At 43.9% G+C, this 21,578-nt stretch overlaps 1 protein-coding gene across 1 annotated transcript in view; it reads right to left on the bottom strand.

Annotated features, from left to right (window-relative positions):
• Positions 1-11,401, bottom strand: part of SCML4 (Scm polycomb group protein like 4) — a gene marked incomplete at its 5' end in the record, with an annotated part of 44,896 nt that extends 33,495 nt beyond the window's left edge. The window contains 2 exon segments of the mRNA XM_079779670.1: positions 491-620; positions 11,246-11,401. Of these exon segments, the coding sequence (XP_079635796.1) occupies positions 491-620; positions 11,246-11,401 (286 nt within the window).
• Positions 11,402-21,578: the final 10,177 nt, after the last annotated feature.

Genomic DNA, 21,578 nt, shown 5'->3' with positions numbered 1-21,578 from the left:
TGTTTTTGACAAAATCTGATTGCTGCTATTCTTACCATGGTTGGTTGGTGAATGCCCCATGAGAGACATTGGGCTGAGTGCTATCCTGACTGAATTGGAGGGTGCCAGGTGGAATTAAAGGAGATTAGGATCCTTGGGAGATCTGGAAGTACAAATCGGGGTGGAAACTCTTCAAGGTGCGCAGGCTCACCATTGGTGCAAAGTAAACCTGGCTCTGGAAAGAAAAATCTAGGCCACCAACTACTCTTCCCAGTCCCATCCCAAGGCAACCAGCTGAACCCAAGATACACCGAAAACCAAGTTTCAAATAATCCAAACTATGAGACATTTAAACTCATGTTCTCAGAGAACCTGGTCATCCTATCTGCTGTCTAGCTAACAGAGTAAATTCTTTATTTGAGCTATGTCGGTGACAGCTCTCTAATTCATAAAGTAACTGTTAAATGACGGACAGGCCATCACAGCCTTGGAGTTCATTCTCCTGACCTACCTGTGAGAGCCTGGGGGACTCCCAAGCTGGGGACAGTGGCTGCGTCCTGAGGGATGGAGCTGAGGTCGGGCTCCGGCGTACTCCGCGGAGGTGAGAGGGCCAACGGAGTCAGGAGAACCGGAGACTTGAGCTGCAAGAGAGAGCCCATTTGGTCAATGAAAATCTGGAATGCTCTCTACACCCTACCAGAATATTTCCTGGGTGGCAGTTAACCTTGGCCTCTCTACAACGCTTCCACCCTTTTCTACTCTGCAGCTTTGCGGGCTGAACTTCAGATTCGAGTCCGTGTCCAAGATCCATGTTTGGGGTCACACTCAGAGGTCAGCTTGACCAGCACTTCATTTGAATCAAGGAAAGTCTAAGAAACGTTCATAGCCCAGGGGAGCCTGAGAAGATACAACGATTAAGTATAATGTGGTGTCCTGGATGGATCCTGAAATGGAATAGGAAGAAACCTAATGAATCTGAACAAACTATGGACATTATTTAATAATGATGTATTATTAATGGTTCAGCAGTTGTGACAGATGTACCACAGTAATGTATGATGCTAACAATAGGAGATACTAGGTATGGGTATATGAGAATTGTCTATCTTGGCACCTCTTTTTTAAATCTAAAATTATTCTCAAAGAGAGTTTATTTTGAAATATTAAAAATAGGATCTGGCAGAATAAACTGGGTAAAATGAAGAGGAAGGAGGCAGAAGAGGCCTCTTTCTCGGCAACATAAAGCTGGAAGAAGGTTTGCTGCCCAGGACACCTTACTCTGACATATAGGAGCTGATCCTCGGCCAGCAAAGCCAACAACTGGGACAGATGCTGGCAAAGTTGGCACCTTTACCTACAATTCAAACCCTCAGTCAAAGGAGTCTGTGGGCCCTGGCTGGATAGCACAGTTGGTTAGAGCATCATCCTGATAAGCAAAGGTTGCGGGTTCAATCTACAGTCAGGGCACATGCAAGAAGCAACCAATGAATCATGAATAAGTAGAACAAATTGATGCCTCTCTCTCTCTCTCTCTCTCTCTCTCTCTCTCTCTCTCTCTCTCTTTCTCTCTCTCTCCCTCTCCCCCCTCCTCTCTTTCCCTCCCCCCCTCTCTCTCTCAAAAAATCAATTAAACAAAATATGAGTCAGCAACTCCTTATCCCAGTGCGGTTGCCAGTGGCTGGAGGGGCTGTGCTTCGCCTGGTTGAAGTATCCAGGTGGGAAGGAGCAGGGGAGTAGAGTTGGCCCTGCCAGCTGGACTCTCCCCCAAAGGGGTCTGGGGAATCTGGGGTCAGCTCATCTTGCTTTTCCATTTACGGATCCAAAATAAGGGCCTAGAGAGTTTCTTGCTCCAGACCTTCTCTCAGACATTTTCTAGAGAATCACTGGAGAGAGTTGGGAAGGGATCTGTTTGCAAACTGGGATGTGCGGCCAGAAGACACTAAAGGAAAGAGGGTCAGGTGATGTAAAATTCGAGTATTTTTCTAGGAATATGCAGGTGTGGCAGAAACAGAAGTACTAACCAAACAGTGAGCCAGCTGTAAATTTGTCCTTGTCCTGCCCTACCCCCACCCTTACCTAACTACAGGAAAAGTTGTCTTGAAACTGGGAAGGGTGTATGCAAAATTTCTGAGAAGAAATTGCCACAAGCCAGATCTCAGGTTTGCAGCCCAAATTCACACAACTTGGGTAATCAAGAAAACGTCAGACTGTGAACTTAGTGAAAAAATCACTCAATCTGACAGTGCCTCTCTCCCCTCCGCGCCCCCTCCCCCCGTACCTGGAAAAGTAAATATAAATCATCTCTGGAGAAAGGTCTCAACCCCCCCCCCGCCCCCCCCCCCCGCCCAAATCAATGAATAGCACAATCCAAAATATCCAAACACACAAGGAAGCAAGGAACCAAAATAAGAATGAGCAATAAAAACACATAGCAAAAAACTCACAAATAGTTTAAAACTTTCAATTATCAGACTTATATAATAAAAGCTGTGATACGATGTATAAAGATATAAAGGACAAACTTGAAAATATCTCTGGAGAACAGAAAACTGTAAAAAATAGCATTGCAAATTTGAAAAAGAACCAAATTCAACGTCTATAAATGAAAAATACAATAACTAAAATTAAAAGCTAAATGGACAGATTTAGTGCATATGAAACATAGTTAAGGAGAGAATTGGTGAGCTGGAAGATATGTCAGAGAAATTATCCAAAAAGCAGCATAAAGACAAATACATAAAAACTATGGAGGAGAGGTTAAAAGACATGGCAAATATAAAAAGTTGTAACAAATGGAATATCTTCAATGTGCTGTAAGAAATAATTGACAACCTAGAATTCTACACCCAGAAAAAATATTTTTTCTAAAAAGGAAAATAAAATAGCCCTAGCTGGTTTGGCTCAGTGGATAGAGCATTGGCCTATGGACTGAAAGGTCCTGAATTTGATTCTGGTCAAGGGCACATACCTGGGTTGCAGGCTCGATCCCCAGTAGGGGTTGTGCAGGAGGCAGCAGATCAATGATTCTCTCTCATCATTGATGTTTCTATCTCTCTTTCCCTCTCCCTTCCTCTCTGAAATTAATAAAAATAAATAAATAAATAAATAAATAAATAAATAAATAAAATATTTAAAAAGAAAATAAAATAGAGATACTACCAGACAACAAAGCTAGAGAATTCATCCCTAGAGGACCTATATTAAAGGGACTTCTAAAAAATACACTCCGGGCAAATGGAAAGTGATACGAGGTAGAAGGTCTCATATGCAAAAAATGAATTTTAAAAATTTAAATGGTAAATACACAAGTGAATCTAAATGAAACTGACTATATAAAAATAATTATGTCTTGAGGGATTATAAAAGCAAAAGAGAATTAAAATGTGTGACAAAAAGAGTACATAAGTGGGAAGATAAATGGGGTGAAAATGTCCTAAGGTCTTTGTATTACCTAGGAAGAAGTAAGGGAAAGGTTAACTTTATAAAACTATAGTAAGCAAGCATGCTGCACTTTCTAAAGCAATCAACAATGTAATAGAGCCGAAGCCGGTTTGGCTCAGTGGATGGAGCGTCAGTCTGAGGACTGGAAGGTCCCAGGTTCGATTCTGGTCAAGGGCATGTACATTGGTTGAAAGCACATCCCCCGGCGGGGGGTGTGCAGGAGGCAGCTGGTCGATGTTTCTCTCTCGTCGATGTTTCTAGCTCTCTATCCCTCTTCCTTCCTCTCTGTGAAAAATCAATAAAATATATTTAAAAAAATAATAATGTAATAGAAAACAGAGTGCTTAACTTTCAATGAGTAGGGAAAAATTTAATTTAAAAAATAATATGGAAGAAGACAGAAAAGACAGGTAAAAGGAACACAGAATGAGTAGGACAAACACAAAATAAGATACAGAGTTAAACCCAAATTTACCAGTGATTTCTTTAAACATAAATGGACTAAATGCCTAGTTAAAAGACAAAGACTATTTATTATACTGGATGCTATGGGTTGAAATGTGTCCCCCCGAAAGATGTTGAAGTCCTAACACCAGTACCTGTGAGTGTGATCTTAATTGGAAAGAGAGTGGTTACATATGATCAAGGTAAGCTGAGGTCATTAAAGTGGGCCCCAATCCAATATGACTTATTCTTATTCAAAGGGAAAGGTAGACTCAGAGACAGACACATACGGAGGAAAGACAAGGGGAAGACACAGGGAGAACACCCTCTGTGGAGCCAAGGAACGCTGAGGCACCAGAAGCTCAGAGAAAGGCGGGGGGCAGATCCTCCCTCATAGTCTTCAGAAAGAGCCAACCCAACCAAGGCCTTGATCTCAGATTTCTAGCCTCCAGAACTGTGAAACAATAAATTTCTATTGTCCGAGCCAATAGAACAACCCAATTTGTTATTTTATTGTTATAGTGGCCCTAGCAAACTAATATACCAGACTTTTTAAAAATCATGTTCTCCCTCCCTTCTTTCCCCTCCCCATGCTTATTTGGTTAGGACAGCTTTGTCCATGTCCCTGCCTATAGTTTTCCTTGGGGATTCCTCTTTTAGGCTTACTCTTTCTTCATACCCCCTATGCCCTGGGCAGGGTTCTGACGAAGTGCTGTAGGGAGCAGAGTTAGGGGAAACTGAGTACCTCACAGTGTTTAACCTCAGATTTTGGTCTAAACACCTACCTGTTGAAAATGCAAATCAGCTCCAATAACAAGAAATTTGTAGCCGATGACTTAATTCCATTCCTACGAGTCAGCTTGTTTTGAAGCCTACTCATACCTTTTCCTCCCTGCATTTGGGGGAGAGATTAAACACCAAAGGAAAGAGGAGCCAGTACCCTTTGGCCTTGAGACCTGCTTGGGCAACATGTCAGTCAAATCTAAGATCCTGGTTGAGAACTATTTGCACTAAAACTTCCCTAGGAAAACATATTATCCCAGTACAATATACTGCTTGCATCACAGTGAAGACAGAAGGGGATGCTTGGATGTGGGAAGGGAATGGTCCAGTGTCCTTATGCCTTTCAGAGGTGCACATGGGGTGAGTATATAGGGTGTGAAAGCTGGAGCTTTTCCCCACCAACACTGCATGGGGTTCAGCTTCTCCTCTGGGCCCTGAGGGGCGCTGAGACTGCTGAGGTACAGCAGGGGTGAAGGGGGGAGGGAGGGAGGATGGGATGCTGAGGCTCTACCTGAGGTGGGCTGGGAGGAATGGTTGCATTTCCTCCTGACAGAGGGAACCCAAATGAGGAGACAATGAAGTCAGTACTCCATGGGTATGCAGAGAAGACAGAAGAAAAAGGGAAACAAAAGACTCCATCACTGGATAAAGTGGAATTCAAAACCCCAGCTCTGTCTGTGAGCATTATTTGGTGGTTTCCTGTCCACTGTGTCCTGTGACCCCAACAATCTTTAGTAGAGACAACATATTTCAAGGAATGCTTGGTGTGACTGGGTTTCTTACAGAAACCGGTGAGGGGCCAAGTTCTATGTATCAGCAGGCATGGGTCAAAGCAGCCAGCCCAGCAGATGAATAGGGGACATGGGACATCCAGCCTCAGGCATCGTGCACAGCAGAACTCTGAGCAGGGGGAGCCGGGGCCAGTTTATATGGGTCCACAGAGATGACTGTTAGATTTCCGGTCATATTGCAAGTTGAATGTTAAATACAGCCATTATTTAAAAAGACTGAATATATGTACTTAGAGTATTAATTAAAGTTTATTAAAAACAAGGATAATAGATACTCAAAACTCATCATTTTCCAATTATTCTACATTTGCATCTGTATGGAAATACGGAAATACAGATGCAAGGGTAGGTTGCTACACATCTTTTCCCAAAACCATGTTCAGAGACGTCACACTGGCGACTTGAAATTGGCCATATTGGGAATATTCAGACCTTGGAAATTGGCAAATGCTACAAATTAGGACTGGAATTATTATTTTACTGATTTATAGATTTAAGAAAGTGTTAAAAATCCAGGTTAAACTTAAAAGTGTGTCTTGTCTGTCGCTGTTACACTGTAAATAGGACAAGAAATTGAAATACTTTTTGAGTTCAAAACTATATTATCCAATTCAGCAAAGAACTCACATCCTTGACAGATGAAAGAAGTTCCAACATACAACTTCACTTGTTTACATTTGTCTTACTCCTTAACATCTGTGAAAATATCAGCTAACATTCACACGGGAGCCACACTCAGAATGCTGGAAACATCTGCCAGCATACCACTGCCCCTGACCTATGGCTGAGCCCAACACTGACCCCTGCTCCAGCCCTGCAGTGGGGACTGGGGGGGCTACAGAAGTTCAAAGGAGAGAGCCCCTGCAGTCGGTGCTGCACACTGTCCAGCCAGAGAGAATGGCCCCTGCCTTGTGCCTGTGTAATCATTTTCCACCATGAACCACAGGTGGCACTCCATACCTACTGTCAGCAAGAGGGGGACCTTAAACATAGGCACAGGAAGTTATTAAATATCAATTCTTCCCTTGCCTGCTATTAAGCTGCATTTAGTGCTCATATATATGATTTTAAAGCATATAAGATCTGTATAATCAAAGAAGCATTGACGCCAATTCAACATTTCTAAAGAAAACACATTTTGGAAAGACACTTCAAAGAAGTGTTGAAACAAACAAAACCCTGTCTTCTTAAATTTGAACATTCTCTTAATTGAGATTTTTGTGAATTTGACTTCTTATTACTCAGTGCCAAAAGTACATACTTTGGGGTGGAAGGGGAGATGGCAATAAGAAAAGGGAAACAAAACAAAGTGTTGTGTTTACCCATATTCATTATAAAATTACTTTCTTTAAAAGTAAAATTTCCAGTAAACAGAAGACTGTCCTTTAAGTATTTAGCTAAGGCTGCTGATTATTCACAAATATCCATGCTCCCTATTCCTTTAATAATGGAATCCCTTAATTTTAGCTCATCACCTGGTCACCCAGCACTGCATTTTCCCATCTTCCTGGGAGTTAAGTGAGGCCAAGTAACTAAGTCAGGCCAGCTAGATGCAAAAATAGGGGTGTGGCTGGGCCCTTAAAGGGGAAAGACATGCTTCCGCTAGCTCTGTCACCATTCTGCTGGCTGAATGAGTGGAATAGTAGGAACTGGAGAAGCCATTTAAGAGCATGAAGCAGGGACTTTTGTTAAGATGGCAGAGCAATAATATAGAAGGAGCCTGGGTCCCTGTTACCATCAAGCCATTGTATCAGTACCAGATGGCCTTCCCGGACTTTAACATGAGAAAGAAATTATTAGCTTCTATTGCCTTTGCCACCATTACAGCAGCTGACTTTGTATTCTGAATGATATAACTGCCAACACTTAAGAACATTTTAACCATTTGTTTTTAATAGTTCAGGAATGAAATTCTTTCTAGAACATGTTACACTTTTCTAACTCATTAAACAGAGCAGACAGAACATAATTTACTCTTTTTTGAATCAGAAAGGATAATTACTATTCTGAATAATAATACAAAGAGATAGTGAAAAGGTAGAGGGCTGCTAGCCTGACAATAAGTGGCCTCAGGCTCTGGGGGTGGTTGATTCATGCCTAATTCCTGCCATTTTTCTAACTCCCCTTACTACCAAACCATCAAGGATCAAATAAGAAAGTGCTTTGGCTAGAACCACAAACATAGGAGTGCTCAACAAATGTTACATATCATTGCTATTAGTATTAGTTATTATTATTATGTATTGGAGACAAATGGCTATTTTAAATGTCCAGTACTTTTTTCCTGCTTAAATAAGAATTCCAATCATAAAGACACAGAAATGGAAAATCTTGCTACGTGGAGACATGGAGTCATCTGTGTCTACAGAATGGGAGCTAGGGCTTCCCCTTGGTGCAGACGCTCTCTCTTTATCTCCTAAAAAAGACTTCGATGTTTTTTTCAGTCATGGGGTCTACCTGTTGACCTGGGGGAGTCTCTGAACAAAGGATCCAAATCAATAGCAGATGCTGCTAATGAGATGTAAAATTCTGTTTGATAACGAAGATGACTTTTTTCATGGTAGTCAGGTTACAGCTCTTCAGAGAAAATTAATGTTCAGAGGTGTTTGCTTCCTTTGACGTGGATGAGAAGGGGACGGTAAAGCCATAATGATCCTCTCACAGCAGTGAGCTTGTCCCAGCAATGAGGCTGTCAGCCAGGGCGAAGAGAGAGGTGGCCAGATGGGCCCTGGGAGGAGCCACGACCTATGAACTCTGGAGCACTGACAGCCAGTTGAACTTTCCCTTTTCTGCCTATAATTCACTCATGTTATTCTCAAGACTCAGAAAAGGGGTTAAATGTCACCACCTGTTATTGGTCTTAAAGGAGAAGCTTGCTCCCTACTTGGACCAGAGAGAGTTTCCACATGTGCAGGAGCACATGACTGACAGAGCAGCTTGGGAGAGCACCAGGCACGAAGTGACAGACAGCAAGCAGCACAGACCTGTGATGCAGTCAGCACGGCCAGCTGTTCTCAAAACCTCCTGGGGGCGAGTCTGCCGGGTCTGCCGAAGGCTCAAACACTTCTTATTATGATAATATTGGTAGTATAAATATATCATAATGTTATTACTGGTATGACAAAATTATGTTATTTATTATTTTATAATGTTAATATTATTGCATATTTTATTGTTCTATATTATTAACACATTATCATAGAATTATGATGATGATTATTATTATCCCCTCGGTGTCCAGCTGTGTGTGTAGTCTTCTCTCCCCAGACATCATCCCCTTCAAATCTAAGGCTATTAATAAACTGCTATAATCGAGCTTGTAAGAAATGTGTCTACAGTAAAGTAAACAAACTCAGGGAGGGCTCGAAAGCATTTTCTTGGTAATAAAATACGAGATCTTTAAGAGTAGACCAAGTAATACCTTATTTTGCTTGCTCAGCATTTTTAAGCAACTTCTGGCTCCCCAACTGTGTCCCAGATTGTTAAAATTGCCAAATTAGTGGTTATTTGGTAAATGTAATGAAACCGTATAGTTTCCTTGCTAGCTTCTCCACAATTAAAACCTTTTTGTTAATAGTAAAGGGGGCTTCGGGGTCTCAGAAACTGTCAACATAAAACTGGAGAGACTTAATAGTTTGCCAACTTTATTTCACCAAATAGGACCTTTTTAAAATTAGCAAATCCTGACAACATACAACACAATAAAATAAACTTTAACACCAAAATAGTAGGAAGCAGATATGTCAGAGTAAAGGATAATCCTTCAAGTGGAATCATTTTGGCTTTATGAAGCCTTTCAGTCGGTTCTTATTTTTCTCATGTCATAAGTGGGTCGGAACTTCATGCAGACGGACACCTGGCTTGGAGCCATTCTTCCCTGACGCTTGGGGAGCTGTCTGGGAGCTGCTGGCCTGAAATAATTCCCCCCCGCCCCCATTTCCCCAAGTATATGGGATGTGGACTCAAGCAAGAGCTGTGGCCCGTTGTCCCCACATGAAACCCTGTGAGGCATGGGCGTGAGACCCGCCTACTTGGTGCAGGGCCTTTAGCATCCCCAAAGCTTTCTTCCTGCCCTGAGGTGTCTCTGAGTGTTCGGAGCACTGAAAGCTGCCCTTTTTAGGAGACAGGAAAATTGCAAAGTCGGGTTCATTCCATGGAGTGAATTTCCATTTTTCCTGGCTCCAGAAATGCTGCGTCTGTCAGTAATTTTCATTCTTGGGTCACAGCTCCCAGGGGAGTAGGAGAAAGGCCAAAGAGAAGAGAAAAGTTTTCAGTGTGTTTCTTCTTCGGCTCCTGGATTTGCTCCCTGGCTCTATAAACAGAAAGGCTGCCCGGTCCAGCCTTCCAGATGCAATTCCCAGCCGCGGGCCACGGGGCAGGTAGCTGAGTGGGAGACCTGCCCCGGGCCAGCTTCAGAGACACAGTTCTGAAGCTGCGATACCCATGAGGAAAAGGGGGGGTCCCTTCGTTAGAAAAAATAACCAGTGACAGCCCTGGCTGGTTTGGCTCAGTGGATAGAGCATCGGTCTGTGGACTGAAGGGTCCTGGGTTTGATTCCGGTCAAGGGCACATGCCGGGTTGCAGGCTTGATCCCCAGTTGGGGGCATGCAGGAGGCAGCCGATCAATGATTCTCTCTCATCATTGATGTTTCTATCTCTCTCTCCCTCTCCCTTTCTCTCTGAAATCAATAAAAATATATTTAAAAAAATAACCAGTGACAAAAGACTTTACCTAAAAACTTTTACTAAAACCAATGACCCCCAAATAACTTTGAGTCACTTCCCCCCACCTACCGTTTTTCGTTTCCAGCAATTGGAAGTACTGCAGAGAACCAAAGGGATAAAGGCTGAATTCATAACCAGCTCTTCGGAAGCTTCGTCTTTCTGCTGACCTGAAATAATTTCCATACATTTCCCTAAATCTATGGGAGTTAATTGCCAATTTGCATTTTGGTTTGAGCATTCAGATCTCAAGATGGAAACATAAGCTCTTTATTTCAAGACAAGTGAATGAAGGGAAACTTCTGAAGCTCATTTTCTGATGCCCAAAGGCTTGTGGGGCACAAGCTCGTCTTTCCTCTCCAGTAGGGTCTGCAAACACATCTTAGGGGTGAAGCTCATTTGCGGGTCTGGGCTGCTTTATGTGACTGCAGTTCCAGTGGAGAATTTACTCTCTACCCCCAGCCTCTCCAAATCTTAATTCGTAAAAGGGTCACAGGATTTTAACTTTGCCTGAGACGCCTCCTTGGAGCCAAATGACGTCAACAGCTTTTATAAGCAGGAAACCATGAATTCACACCCAGCATTTTCAGGATGAGTCCCCTCATTGAGGCTCTATTGGGGAAAACTCTCCTGTGTCCTTTGACTCTAGCCTGCTCTCATTATTAGTGTAAGTGACTCGGGGACATCATCTGCTTCTACTAAAATAAATGACGAATGAGTTCTGGGAAGTGCTTTCCAGAGCCGCCCCAAAAGGCACAGTCAGGGGAAAGCTCAGTGTCCGAAACATTAATTTAGAGGTGAGGCTGCATAATGTGTCTCTAGCTCTGACCCTAAAATGGTCTCGCCTTACAGCTTCCCCCATCTGGTGTAATTTGCTTCGTCCACTTGTGAAAATGCACATGACAGCAACAGCATGCATCGTGTAACAACGGGGCCACGTCCCTTACAGCTCCACTGACAGAGAGGTATTGATCCTGCCTTTCCCCAGCTCCCCACCTTCCCTCACATTCCCCAGTGGAGCTCTGCCCACGCACCCGGGCCCCAGCCCGGTAGCACTGTGGAGAAAGGGGGTGATGGAGCCATACCTTGTACCCAGGTTTCCGCCCTCTTTTCTTTGGGATCTTCACAGCCGGTAAAGAACCAGCTGAAGCAGAATAAAGGTTATGAACTGCCATCTTCACAGGTGTTGAGTGAAGTGGGGGTCGGCCTCGCTTTCTCCCAGGGGTCCTCTGAGACTGCATTTCTGCTGGTGCCAGTCTTGCAGAAGAAGTGGCAAATCACTCACAGGCAGAAGAGGTGCTAAGAGTCAGTCCAGACACAAAGCAAAACAGAAACAGAAGTGTTTGTTTGGTTTGCAAGGCAAACATGGATCCGGTTTGGTGATTTTGGCCATACCACCCCTTTTTGGAGGGGAAGACCAAATACAGGAGAGAGCCAGGCACCACTAGGAGCTTTTATGGTGCTGTTGAGCTCCTGGTCTAATTTCAAGGATAGCACATTTCCATGGGTCTCTAGTGAAGTAGGAAAGGTACTGGCTAGGTGGAGAGGACAACAGATTCCCAACGCCAAACGCAATTGATAGTATTACCAGCAACAAGACAAGTTTATCTATCCATATCTCAGTTTCCCCAGTTAGTTCAACTTTGAACTGATATAATAATAGTATTAAATAGACATAATCATTCTCTCATATTCACTCCTATCCCTTTGGTTGGGTTGTAAATTGTTACAACCTTTTCCCCCCATGAATGCAATTTAACAGTGCAAATCAATTGTGTTAAAAGTCAATTATATCCCTCAATCTAATTGTGGACAGAGATTTACATACGGAAATATTTATTTTAACCTGATTTGTAATTGCAAAAATAAAATGGACACAGCCCAAATAACAAACAATAGGGGAATAGTTGATTTATCTACAGAATAAAACAATCAACTAGTTAAAAGCCTTTAAAAATATCCTTAATAATATGGTGTTGAGTGAAAAAGTGTCACACAAATTGCACATAAACATGACCTCAATTACGCAAAAATGTATATGGTGAAGAAGTAAAAGTAAACATGCTAAAAGGTTACCAATGGCAAAGATGGTAGGACTCTGGGTAACTGTTCACCATATGAAAATCCATTCTTCCAAGTGAATAGTACCCCACATACTATAATATTTTAGAATTAAAAATACCAACAATAAGCTTCTCAAGTACAGTTGGCCAAATCTTTCAGCAAGAGCTTGTTGCGCATCCCCAGCCCAGAGAACACAACCGATATCATGAGCTCAGAGGTCAGAGTTCCTGGAATGTTCAGGAATGTGGCAAATGAAATAGAGCCTTTGACTTTTACTCAGGAATGATGTCAGGTAATAAAACTAATTTCTGCGAATCGGTGGTACCGAACAGTGGAAACGAGAGGCTCTTGCTCAAAAGGCTGCAGACAGAGTTGGGAAAGATGACAGAGCAGTCCCTACACTCTGTCTGGGCAGTATGCAGGGACCGGACTGAATTTCCATACTGTTGAGATGGTGATGCACTCTCTAATTTTGATGGAAAACTTAGGTAATCTAGGGATGATGGAAAGATTGATAGACATGACTACATAGAACTCAAGTGTTTTCATATAGTAAAATTAAAATCATGAAAAATGATGGAAAATAAATGAAAATCTGAGGAATCTATTTGCTACAGATGGGCCAACAGAAGGTTAATACAAAGAATTTCTTTAAATTATTAAAATGAAAATAAGAACTCTGATTTAAAAATGTGAAAGAGAGAGGATAAACAGAAATAAATGGTCAATTATCACATGAAAAGATTTTAAACTTTACTGGTAACCTCCCCAAAAAGTGAATTGATATCATTTGTGGCTCTCAGACTGATAAATGTGAATAACCCTGGCAATCCTCTATTGGTGAGGGGGGAGAGGAACTGGCACTATTATTTACGGTTGGCAGGGGTAGAAATTAGCTAACCTTTCTGGAGGACAATCTGAAAATCTCTTTAAAACTCACACATGCACACTTCCTGATCCAGCTATATTATTCCTAAGGATTTCTCCTAAGAAGATAATCTGGGAAGAACACAAAGATATATGGCCAAGGATATTTTTGCATATTAATTATAATAGTGAAACACTGGACGCAAGCAGAATATCTTTCCAAACAGCCTTAGTTTAGTAAATTATTTCACATTCATAAAATAGAATACTTTGTAATTTTAAGTATATATGCGTGTATGCATACACTCATGCATATATGAACACTGCAAAATAGTATATATAGTATGATTCTAGTCATATATTTTTATGTATATAGATATAGATAAATCTGCATATGTTTAGGCATAGGAAGAAGTCTTCTCTGATATTTCTGGTGATAAAATCTTCTTTGCCTTTTTGTAACAATTTGGGGTGTTAAAGCAGTGACCAGGGAAGTTCTGTGGATCAAGAGCCAAAACCACTAGAAAACAAGAAAGCAAAAAAGGCTGAATAAGAAGCACACATTTCCAATAGAAACTTCCATAGAATGGAAATTATTCACTCATTGTTAATTTTTTATACTATTTTTCTACCTATGATTTTAAAAATGGTACAAAGAAGAAAGCAAAAGCAGAGACAACCACCCTCCTTAATACCACCTCCTTCCAGGTGGGGTCAGGTGGCAGCTGGGTTACTGTCCTTCCCCAAAGATTTCCCATCATCTCCAAAGACCTCAAATGCTCTTCAAAGACATCCTAGCCATGGACACACAACTTGATACAACCAATCATTTCAGAACTGTCACAACCCTGGAGGTGTACATGAGACCTCTGAGTTTCTCTGCTTTCCATTGTGCACTTGGAAGCCATCTTGGAGCAAAGAGCTTTAGTATAGTAAACATTAGAAGATTCTGCTCCTAATACAGCCTAATCATCGAGTCTCTGGATCTGCAAGTTTTCCCTCTATGAAGTTGTTAAATGATGACTTGACATATTAAATCAAGTGATTTATAGCTGGTTTCCCAGGTCTCCCTTTTCTTATCAAAACAAGGCTTGGCTAGAAATATTACAACTGAAACCAAGAGAAACTAAGATTTGATCTATGAATTTAGGGATGACATTTTACCTGTTAGTCTTGCCAATTTAATGCATGTAAATTAATGGTAGCTCTATCAAGGTCAAAAACAAGGAATGGCCAAATCCAAAAGTATACATCCATGCCATGGAGTCACCTAGGAGTCGATCCTGAGGCATGTATTCATGTATCCACTCATTCATTCACTCATTCATTTATCAATTCATCCAACAAATATCTGTTGACTACACAGTGAGTGTCAAATATTGTGCTTAGACACTTAGATTACAGTTGAGAATAAAAAAGGTGCATCTCCTAACGTATTCACCAACTATGAAGAGGCAGACAAGTAGAGAGACAATAATAATATGTGAGAGAGATAGTAGCACAGAGGTTTCATATGAAATGCTATGAGAGCACCATGGAGGAAAGAAATCAGTTCTCTTAGCAGGGCTGGGAGCAGTGGGGACAGGAAAGCACACGAAGGTGACACCAGAGGTAGGATATTCCCAGGCCGAGCAGGGCAAGCTAAATGCACAGAGCTGGCAATGGAACAGGTTCGTGCAGGGGCACTTGGTGGTACATGGAGAAGGATAGGTCAGCCAGACAGGAAGCAGGATCACTGGCCTTCTGTTGTCCTAAAAGCATTAAGAATTAGAAGTTACAAGGGTCTCTAGACTCCTAATGGACTCTAAACTGTTTCCTTCCATGAACTGCATGGAATGGGTTTCTGACCTTGCTGTAATGCTCTTTCTCACTGCCATTTCAAAAGGACAACAAAATCCTACCTATTTTCTCTCATTCATGGGCACCATGTTAAATTCCCCATTTGCCAGTGTCTCCATTGTGATTCTTTTGTCAGCAGCCTCATATACAACCTAACACCATGCTCCACGGGATGCTTAATTCTGTGTGGAAGGTGGTTTCCAGTGATAAGAATGTACCTTGCATTTATCTAAAGTTCAACCATTCTTCAAGGTGGCCAAAGCCCTCTTGCTTCTCCTCACACTCTCACTTCTCTCAACTCCTTCACCATCTATTGCTTGCACCACCAGTTTCAGCAAGCATTGGTTAAGTGATGGTTGATATCATTTTCTCATTGTTTCACCCACATAAATGATTTCTGTACATTCCTGGAGGCCAGAGCTATATTTCATATGTCACTCTGCTTTTCACAGCACCTGGTGCAATATTGCGCCTGCAGAGTGCACCTGGCACCTGTGGCAATGCCATTCACCAGGGTGTCTACCCATCTCACCTGGGCTAGCAGCCCACAGCTGGGGTCAGAGGTATTTTTAATTTTGGATGTAAATATATCAATATAAAAGAACACTTTGATGGTCAATGAAAACTTCATACCATAGGAAGAGGGACAACAATATGTTCTGTTAAATTGAGGAAACACATCCTCTTAATACACATTTTTCCCGGTTCTGACACTAAAATTGGGCCAACAAAAGCAAAGCCAGTACTCATCTGTACTCACTCCTACCTAGTGCTCACATGTTTCTCTCTGATACTGTTCTCCACTCTAAATAAAATTAGAATAACTGATTCCATATCTTGGGGAGAGAGAAAGGTAAGGATTACAATGGAACATCTTATTATTACCAGATCAAGAATGATTTAGGAATATCCAGGGTATCATGGATACAGAGAACAGACTGACAGTTGTCAGAGGGAGGGGTTGGGGACTGGGTGAGAAGGGCGAAGGGATTAAGCAAAGAAAAAAGAAAGAAAGACTCATGGACACAGACAGCAGTATGGTGATTGCCAGAGGGAAGGGGGTAGTAGAAGAAGGTAAAGGGGGGATGAATGTGATGGAAGGAGACTTTGCTTGGGTTGGTGAACACACAGAGAATGGACTATATACCTGAAACCTATATAATTTTATTAACCAATGTCACCCCAATAAATTTAATAAAAAAAGAGTATCAGGGGTAGTGTTAGGTCTGACAGTAAGGAGGACAAAGAAGCAAATTGTAACAATTTATGAATCAACAGCAACAACAACAATGGTAATATAGTGAGTTGAAGTAATTGCTTGTGAAAGGCTAAGAGTTCTTTTATTTATTTATTTATTTTTAATTACTTTATTGATTAAGGTATCACATATTTGTCATCAACACCCCCCCCCTCCCCAAGAGTTCTTTATGAGACTCAGAAGACTCTGGTAAGGTGCACAAAACTCTAGTTGTGATCATTTTCATATAAAAGAAGGGTGAATAGAGTAAAATGTCAGTTATTTTTGCTGATTTTAATAAGTAGGGAAAAGCTTATCCGCAGGTGTTTTGTTCTATCAAGTCTCTACCTGACTAAGTTGACATGAATGAGGACAAAGAAATCGTCAATAAGCCAACTTCTCCTGGAAAAACGGGAATTGACTCAGGAACAAGAAGCCCGAGTTGTCCCAAACAATACCCGGGTAACAAGTGGGTGCAATAGAATACCCAAAGGTGCTGAGGCCATCGGATGGCTCCAGGGGAGGTGTAATGTGCGGACTTGTCCTCTCTCGGCCTAGGAGGTGAAGCTGCCGGGTGTGCCCATAGGCACCCGAGACTTCAACACGCAGGTGCCTCCTCCGTCACAGGTAGGACTCAGCCCTGTGGTTCGGTGGGGTGCAGGGGGCTTCCTGCCTCCTTATAAGGGGCCTCCTGCTGTGAAGGCAGGCGCAAAAGCCTGTGGAGTCCGTCCTACCCTTAGCGGGACTTGTGAAAGTCTCCCATTACTGGAACCTGCCCTGCACCCATAAAGAACACTTTGAGGTGCAGCAGATGGTGACAGAGAGCCGAGACTCATACATTTATGGGGGAGGAGGAAACACACATAAACCAAGAGCAGAGAATATGTGTAGTGAAGTGCGAGAAACACCCATTACCCCCTGCAGGGTTTGGGAAAACGTTACAGTATCTGAAAGCATGAGAGACAGCACACCACAGAGGTATGAATAATTCACCGGCTGGGCTGTTCCCTAAATCTCCCTATGTGCTGGGAGGAGAGAGAAGCCGAGTCCCACTCCAGCCCTACCACCTGGGCCCGCCGGCCGCAGCTGCTCCTCAGCACGTGGTTTCAGAGAGCGAGAGGAAGCAGGTGGGGCCCAGGAGGGACTGGCTGCCACCTTCTTTCAGACACCCTGACCGCCACACTGACTTCCCCTTCAGGTGACATCCCTTCAGAAGGCAGCCCTCGAGAGACTCCGTGGGCTGGCCCTCGGCCTATCTCCCTCAGCTCCACCCCTCCTCCTGCCCCTGCAATTCTCTGTGTGAAAGGAGCAGCCCCCCTCCACCCCTGAGCTGTCTTTCAAGCTTTCTTGACAGCTGCTTGCTGGGTTTGCCCAAAGGGGGGTGCAGGTCTGAGTTTGGAGGGTGGGGTTGGCATGGGTAAGACAAGGGAAGCTGTCACCCTCTCTCCTTGCTTTGTTAGCTCCCACTGGAGAGCCTCATGGTGCACAGCCTGTGGGGTGGCCTGGCCCTGCCTTCTGCTACACCCCTCCTCCCTCTGCGCCTCTAGCCCAGAGGTGGCTGCAACCGCAGGAACTGTGGCTAATTGTCCAGTCTCCTGTTTGGGCTTTTCCATCATCATACGACCATTTCCCAGAATTAAATTCCTAGTGTCTTAAATGCTGAAGAGAGTTCCTAGCTAGATCCCGACAGACAGACATGGAAAAGGATGGCAGGTCAGTCACTGATCCGGCAGAATGGGAAGCTTGTAAGAACGCCTCCTTTGGAAACTTCCTATCTTTCCTACTTTCTCAAAAGATGGAGTCTGCCTACCTGTGGCCACACCTGGGAGCATGCCCACATGCATGGTTGTGAGGAGGGACCTGGAGGAGGGAGGAGATAGGATGCTCTCTGCCGTGGCTGTGGTCAGCAGAATCATAGCTAAGAAAAATGAGAGTGAATGGTCTTCAAGATCAATGTTTCAGTTTACCTTGTAGCATGGATGGCATGCTACCATATGGTAGGTGAGGAAGATACACGCTACAGATGCATAAGCACATGTGCATGCATGTATGCTCATATGCATAAAATATCTCTGGAAGTGTTTTTAAATTGTAGGAATCATCTTCGAGGTAGGCAGCCGCGGCTGGAATTCTAGGGGCTGGAAAGGGAAAGGGACTCTTCTCTGTGTGCGGTTCCTACCTCTTATATTTTGTGTGCATTCAAAAAACAAACAAATAAATAAGTCTAATCTACCCTCTCTCGCTCTGGAGGAGAATGAGTGAGTGGCTCTGCCATCTGCACGACTGGCCGGCCAGGGCTAGCTGCAGGGAGGCAGGCTGCCCAGGTGCTCTGGACCCTGAAAGGGCTGCGAGGCCCCAGCCGGCCCGGGGTGCTGCACTCCGCTTGTGCCATGGTTGTGTGCATGTGCACCAAAAAGGTCACCTAAGAACTCCAGTGATGACCAGACCAGCAACCATCTCAATGGGCATTCATAGCACATGAGGCATAGTAGTAGGTGTGGTGGAAATGACCCTGGACCCCAGTCCTGGCTCTACTCCTAATCAGCTGAGAGATGAGGACAAGTCACTTAATGTCTCTGGGCCTCAGATTCCCATCGATACAGATCTAAGCTCCCTGTCAAGCACAGCTCTCAGGTACATAAAGTGACTAGAAGCCCTTCTTAGATTTAGATAGTTTCTTACTTACATAGACAGCAAAAGCAAGAAGAGACCTACTCTTACCTCACAAGACAACACAGAAACGAAAGGGGCCAGGTGAAGCCATAGGAGTGGTGTGGCACCCTGGTGCTGAGGAGCCACCATGCTCAGTGAAGCAATTTCATAGCCCGCAGTTGCCCCCTAAGGGAGGGCCAGGCAACGCCTCATTGCTCATCAGTACCAGGAAGAAGCGAGAAACTGTCCCACAACAGCCTCCTGGACAGACATGGGAGGCCGGTAGTAAATGGCCTTGTAGCAGCTCTTCGCAGGCCTCCCGTGTGCCCCTGCTCTGGGAGGATCCCAGGGATTCTGAGAAGACTTAGGTCAGCTTTAGGTCAGTTGTGGGCAAGCCTTGCCTGTGTGGCCTATGGGGAGTCATGCCAGGTGGCCGGGCTGCCATGGTGGAGCCAGTCCCCTACACGTCTCTCCTGCCTTTGAGAAGCTCACCACTTAGGAAGGGAGAAGAGATATGGTGTGGCGGGAGGGCAGTTCTGAGGCAACTAGTGTCTTGAGGATGAAGACCGAAGAGGCAGGATTCTCGGAGAGAAGAGGTCCCGAGGGACTAAGATTCTCAGGGTCAAGGAGCTGAAAGGAAAGTCGGAGCTTGGGGCCTGCCAGCTCCTCTCCACCTCACCCTCACCGGGTCCTTGCCACCTGGCACTCCCTGCAGGATCTTAGCACCCTCTCCCTTTACTGCTGACCCCAGAGGACATCTAAGCTGAAGGGGTCCCCTGTATGTAGCCCCTGAGGATTCCCTCCAAAACCTACTCTTCTCTCATTCCAGGAGGTTCTCCTGGGCTTGAACATAATGATGAAACTGACCTGCTTCCAATCTGAATGAAGGTAGAAGGAGAACTCAAGGTAAGCGAATCACACAGGTCTCCCGAGAAGCTTCTAACTTGGTGCCCCACTCAGTTTTCTCTAAGGTGGACTCAGAGAAGGAGCATTACTGGGTCTTTGCTCAGCTCTTCAAGAGAGAGCTCTACCTCTCCCCGAAAGGCATCAGCTTCTGCCTGAAATGGGAGGCCTTTCCCCGTGGCCCGATGAAAAGGAGTCACTTTCAAAGACCTGTGTTCCTCAAGGAGGTGGCTTTCCCGAGGCTCCTCGTCCACAGCTCTGCCTGGAGGGCATGTTTATATTCCATCCTTCCCCGTGGCCGTGACGGAACAATTTCTATCACAGCACCTCCAACATGGCGTTCTATTTATTGGTATCCTTTTCTATCTCTCCCAATATATGTGAGCTCCTTGAAGGAGGCGCTAGCTATGTCTTGATCAATTGTATCCCACCTAATTCAGCATCTGGCACATCTTATCAAATGTTTACTAAACCAAGGATGTATGAATGAATGGAAGAATGAATGCATGAATGATCAGTAGGCCATCCCCTCCTCCAGGACTCCCCCACTCCCCACACTGAGGCAACAAGACCCAGGCATTTGTTACCATCAGGCTCAGAACTCTATCCCATGATAACCACTTTCCAAAAATAAGGCCTCCCCAACAAGACACAGTGTACCGCCCGGCTGGTGTGCTTCAATGGTTGAGGTCACGGTTCGATTCCCAGTCAGGGCACATGTCAGGATTGTGGGCTTGATCCCCAGTAGGGGGCATGCAGGAGACTGTGGATCAATGATTCTCAACATTGATGTTTCTCTCTCTCTCTCTCTCCCTTTCCTTCCTTCTCTGAAATCAATTTAAAAAAAATTTTTTTAAGCCACAGTATACCACATGCTGCCAAGATGGGCCTTCACCTACTTCATCTCTATTAATTTTCACAACTCTGTGAAATAAGCATTGTTGTCCTTGGACTCACCATTGAGGAGCTGAGACCAGAGAGTTTTCATGAGGTCACTCCTTAGAGGGAAGGACTCAGATTCCACCACAGGGCTCTTGGCACAAATCCCTACAGCTGCCTCCCAGGGTCAGGCCTGGGCAGCATGGCGCGGGGGGGGGGGGGGGGGGGGGGGGGGGGGGGCGGAGCTGGCAACGGAGCTGGTTAGAAGGGACAGGAGAGAAACCTAACCCTTCGAGCCACATCTCCCAAGTGTCTATAGGATATGAAGAGAGGACACTGGCAGATGAAAGCTTAGGAGGTATAAGGCAACCCAATCAGTTCGCTGAGCATGTGATGACTGGGTGGACAGAAGAACACCCTTCCTTAGTCAGGGCCTATGGCATGCAGACTGATCCACATATTTTAAAAGATCGTTAAAGGCAGTGCTTGCTGGCAGGTGCTTGTTTCTGTTAGGAGGTGGAGTCAGACTTTCTGTCACTCCGTCTCAGAACTCGCATTCTACACTGTAAGGAAAGGCAGGCACTTTTCGGGCAGCTACAAGTATTTCTTTTTTCTTTTTTCTTTTTTTTTTTTTTGCAAACCACTGTTTCCTGTTTTGTTCTCTATTTATACTTCACATTTAGTTTTGAGAAAGTACTGGCGGTTTGGTGTTTTGGTTGTTTCTGGCATAATCTTTATCTACAAAGAAAATCTCTTTTCAAGATGATTTTCTTGTAATATAAACCAATTGTACACCTAGATTTCTTTAAAGTACTTTGCTGAGAAAACTTCTTAAAGCTTTCACAGTAAAACAATGAGATTCATATAACACAAATCACAGCTCTCTAAGTCAACACCTCACACAGTGCAAATCCATCCACCAGTCTTGGGGATTTGTGAATTCCTCAAGGATTTCACACACGGCTTCTTTAGGCAAT

The sequence above is a fragment of the Cnephaeus nilssonii genome (genome assembly GCF_951640355.1).
Source record: "Cnephaeus nilssonii genome assembly, chromosome: 9".
In the NCBI taxonomy this organism is placed as follows: Eukaryota; Metazoa; Chordata; class Mammalia; order Chiroptera; family Vespertilionidae; genus Cnephaeus; species Cnephaeus nilssonii.
This window is presented reverse-complemented; position numbering and strand designations above follow the sequence as displayed.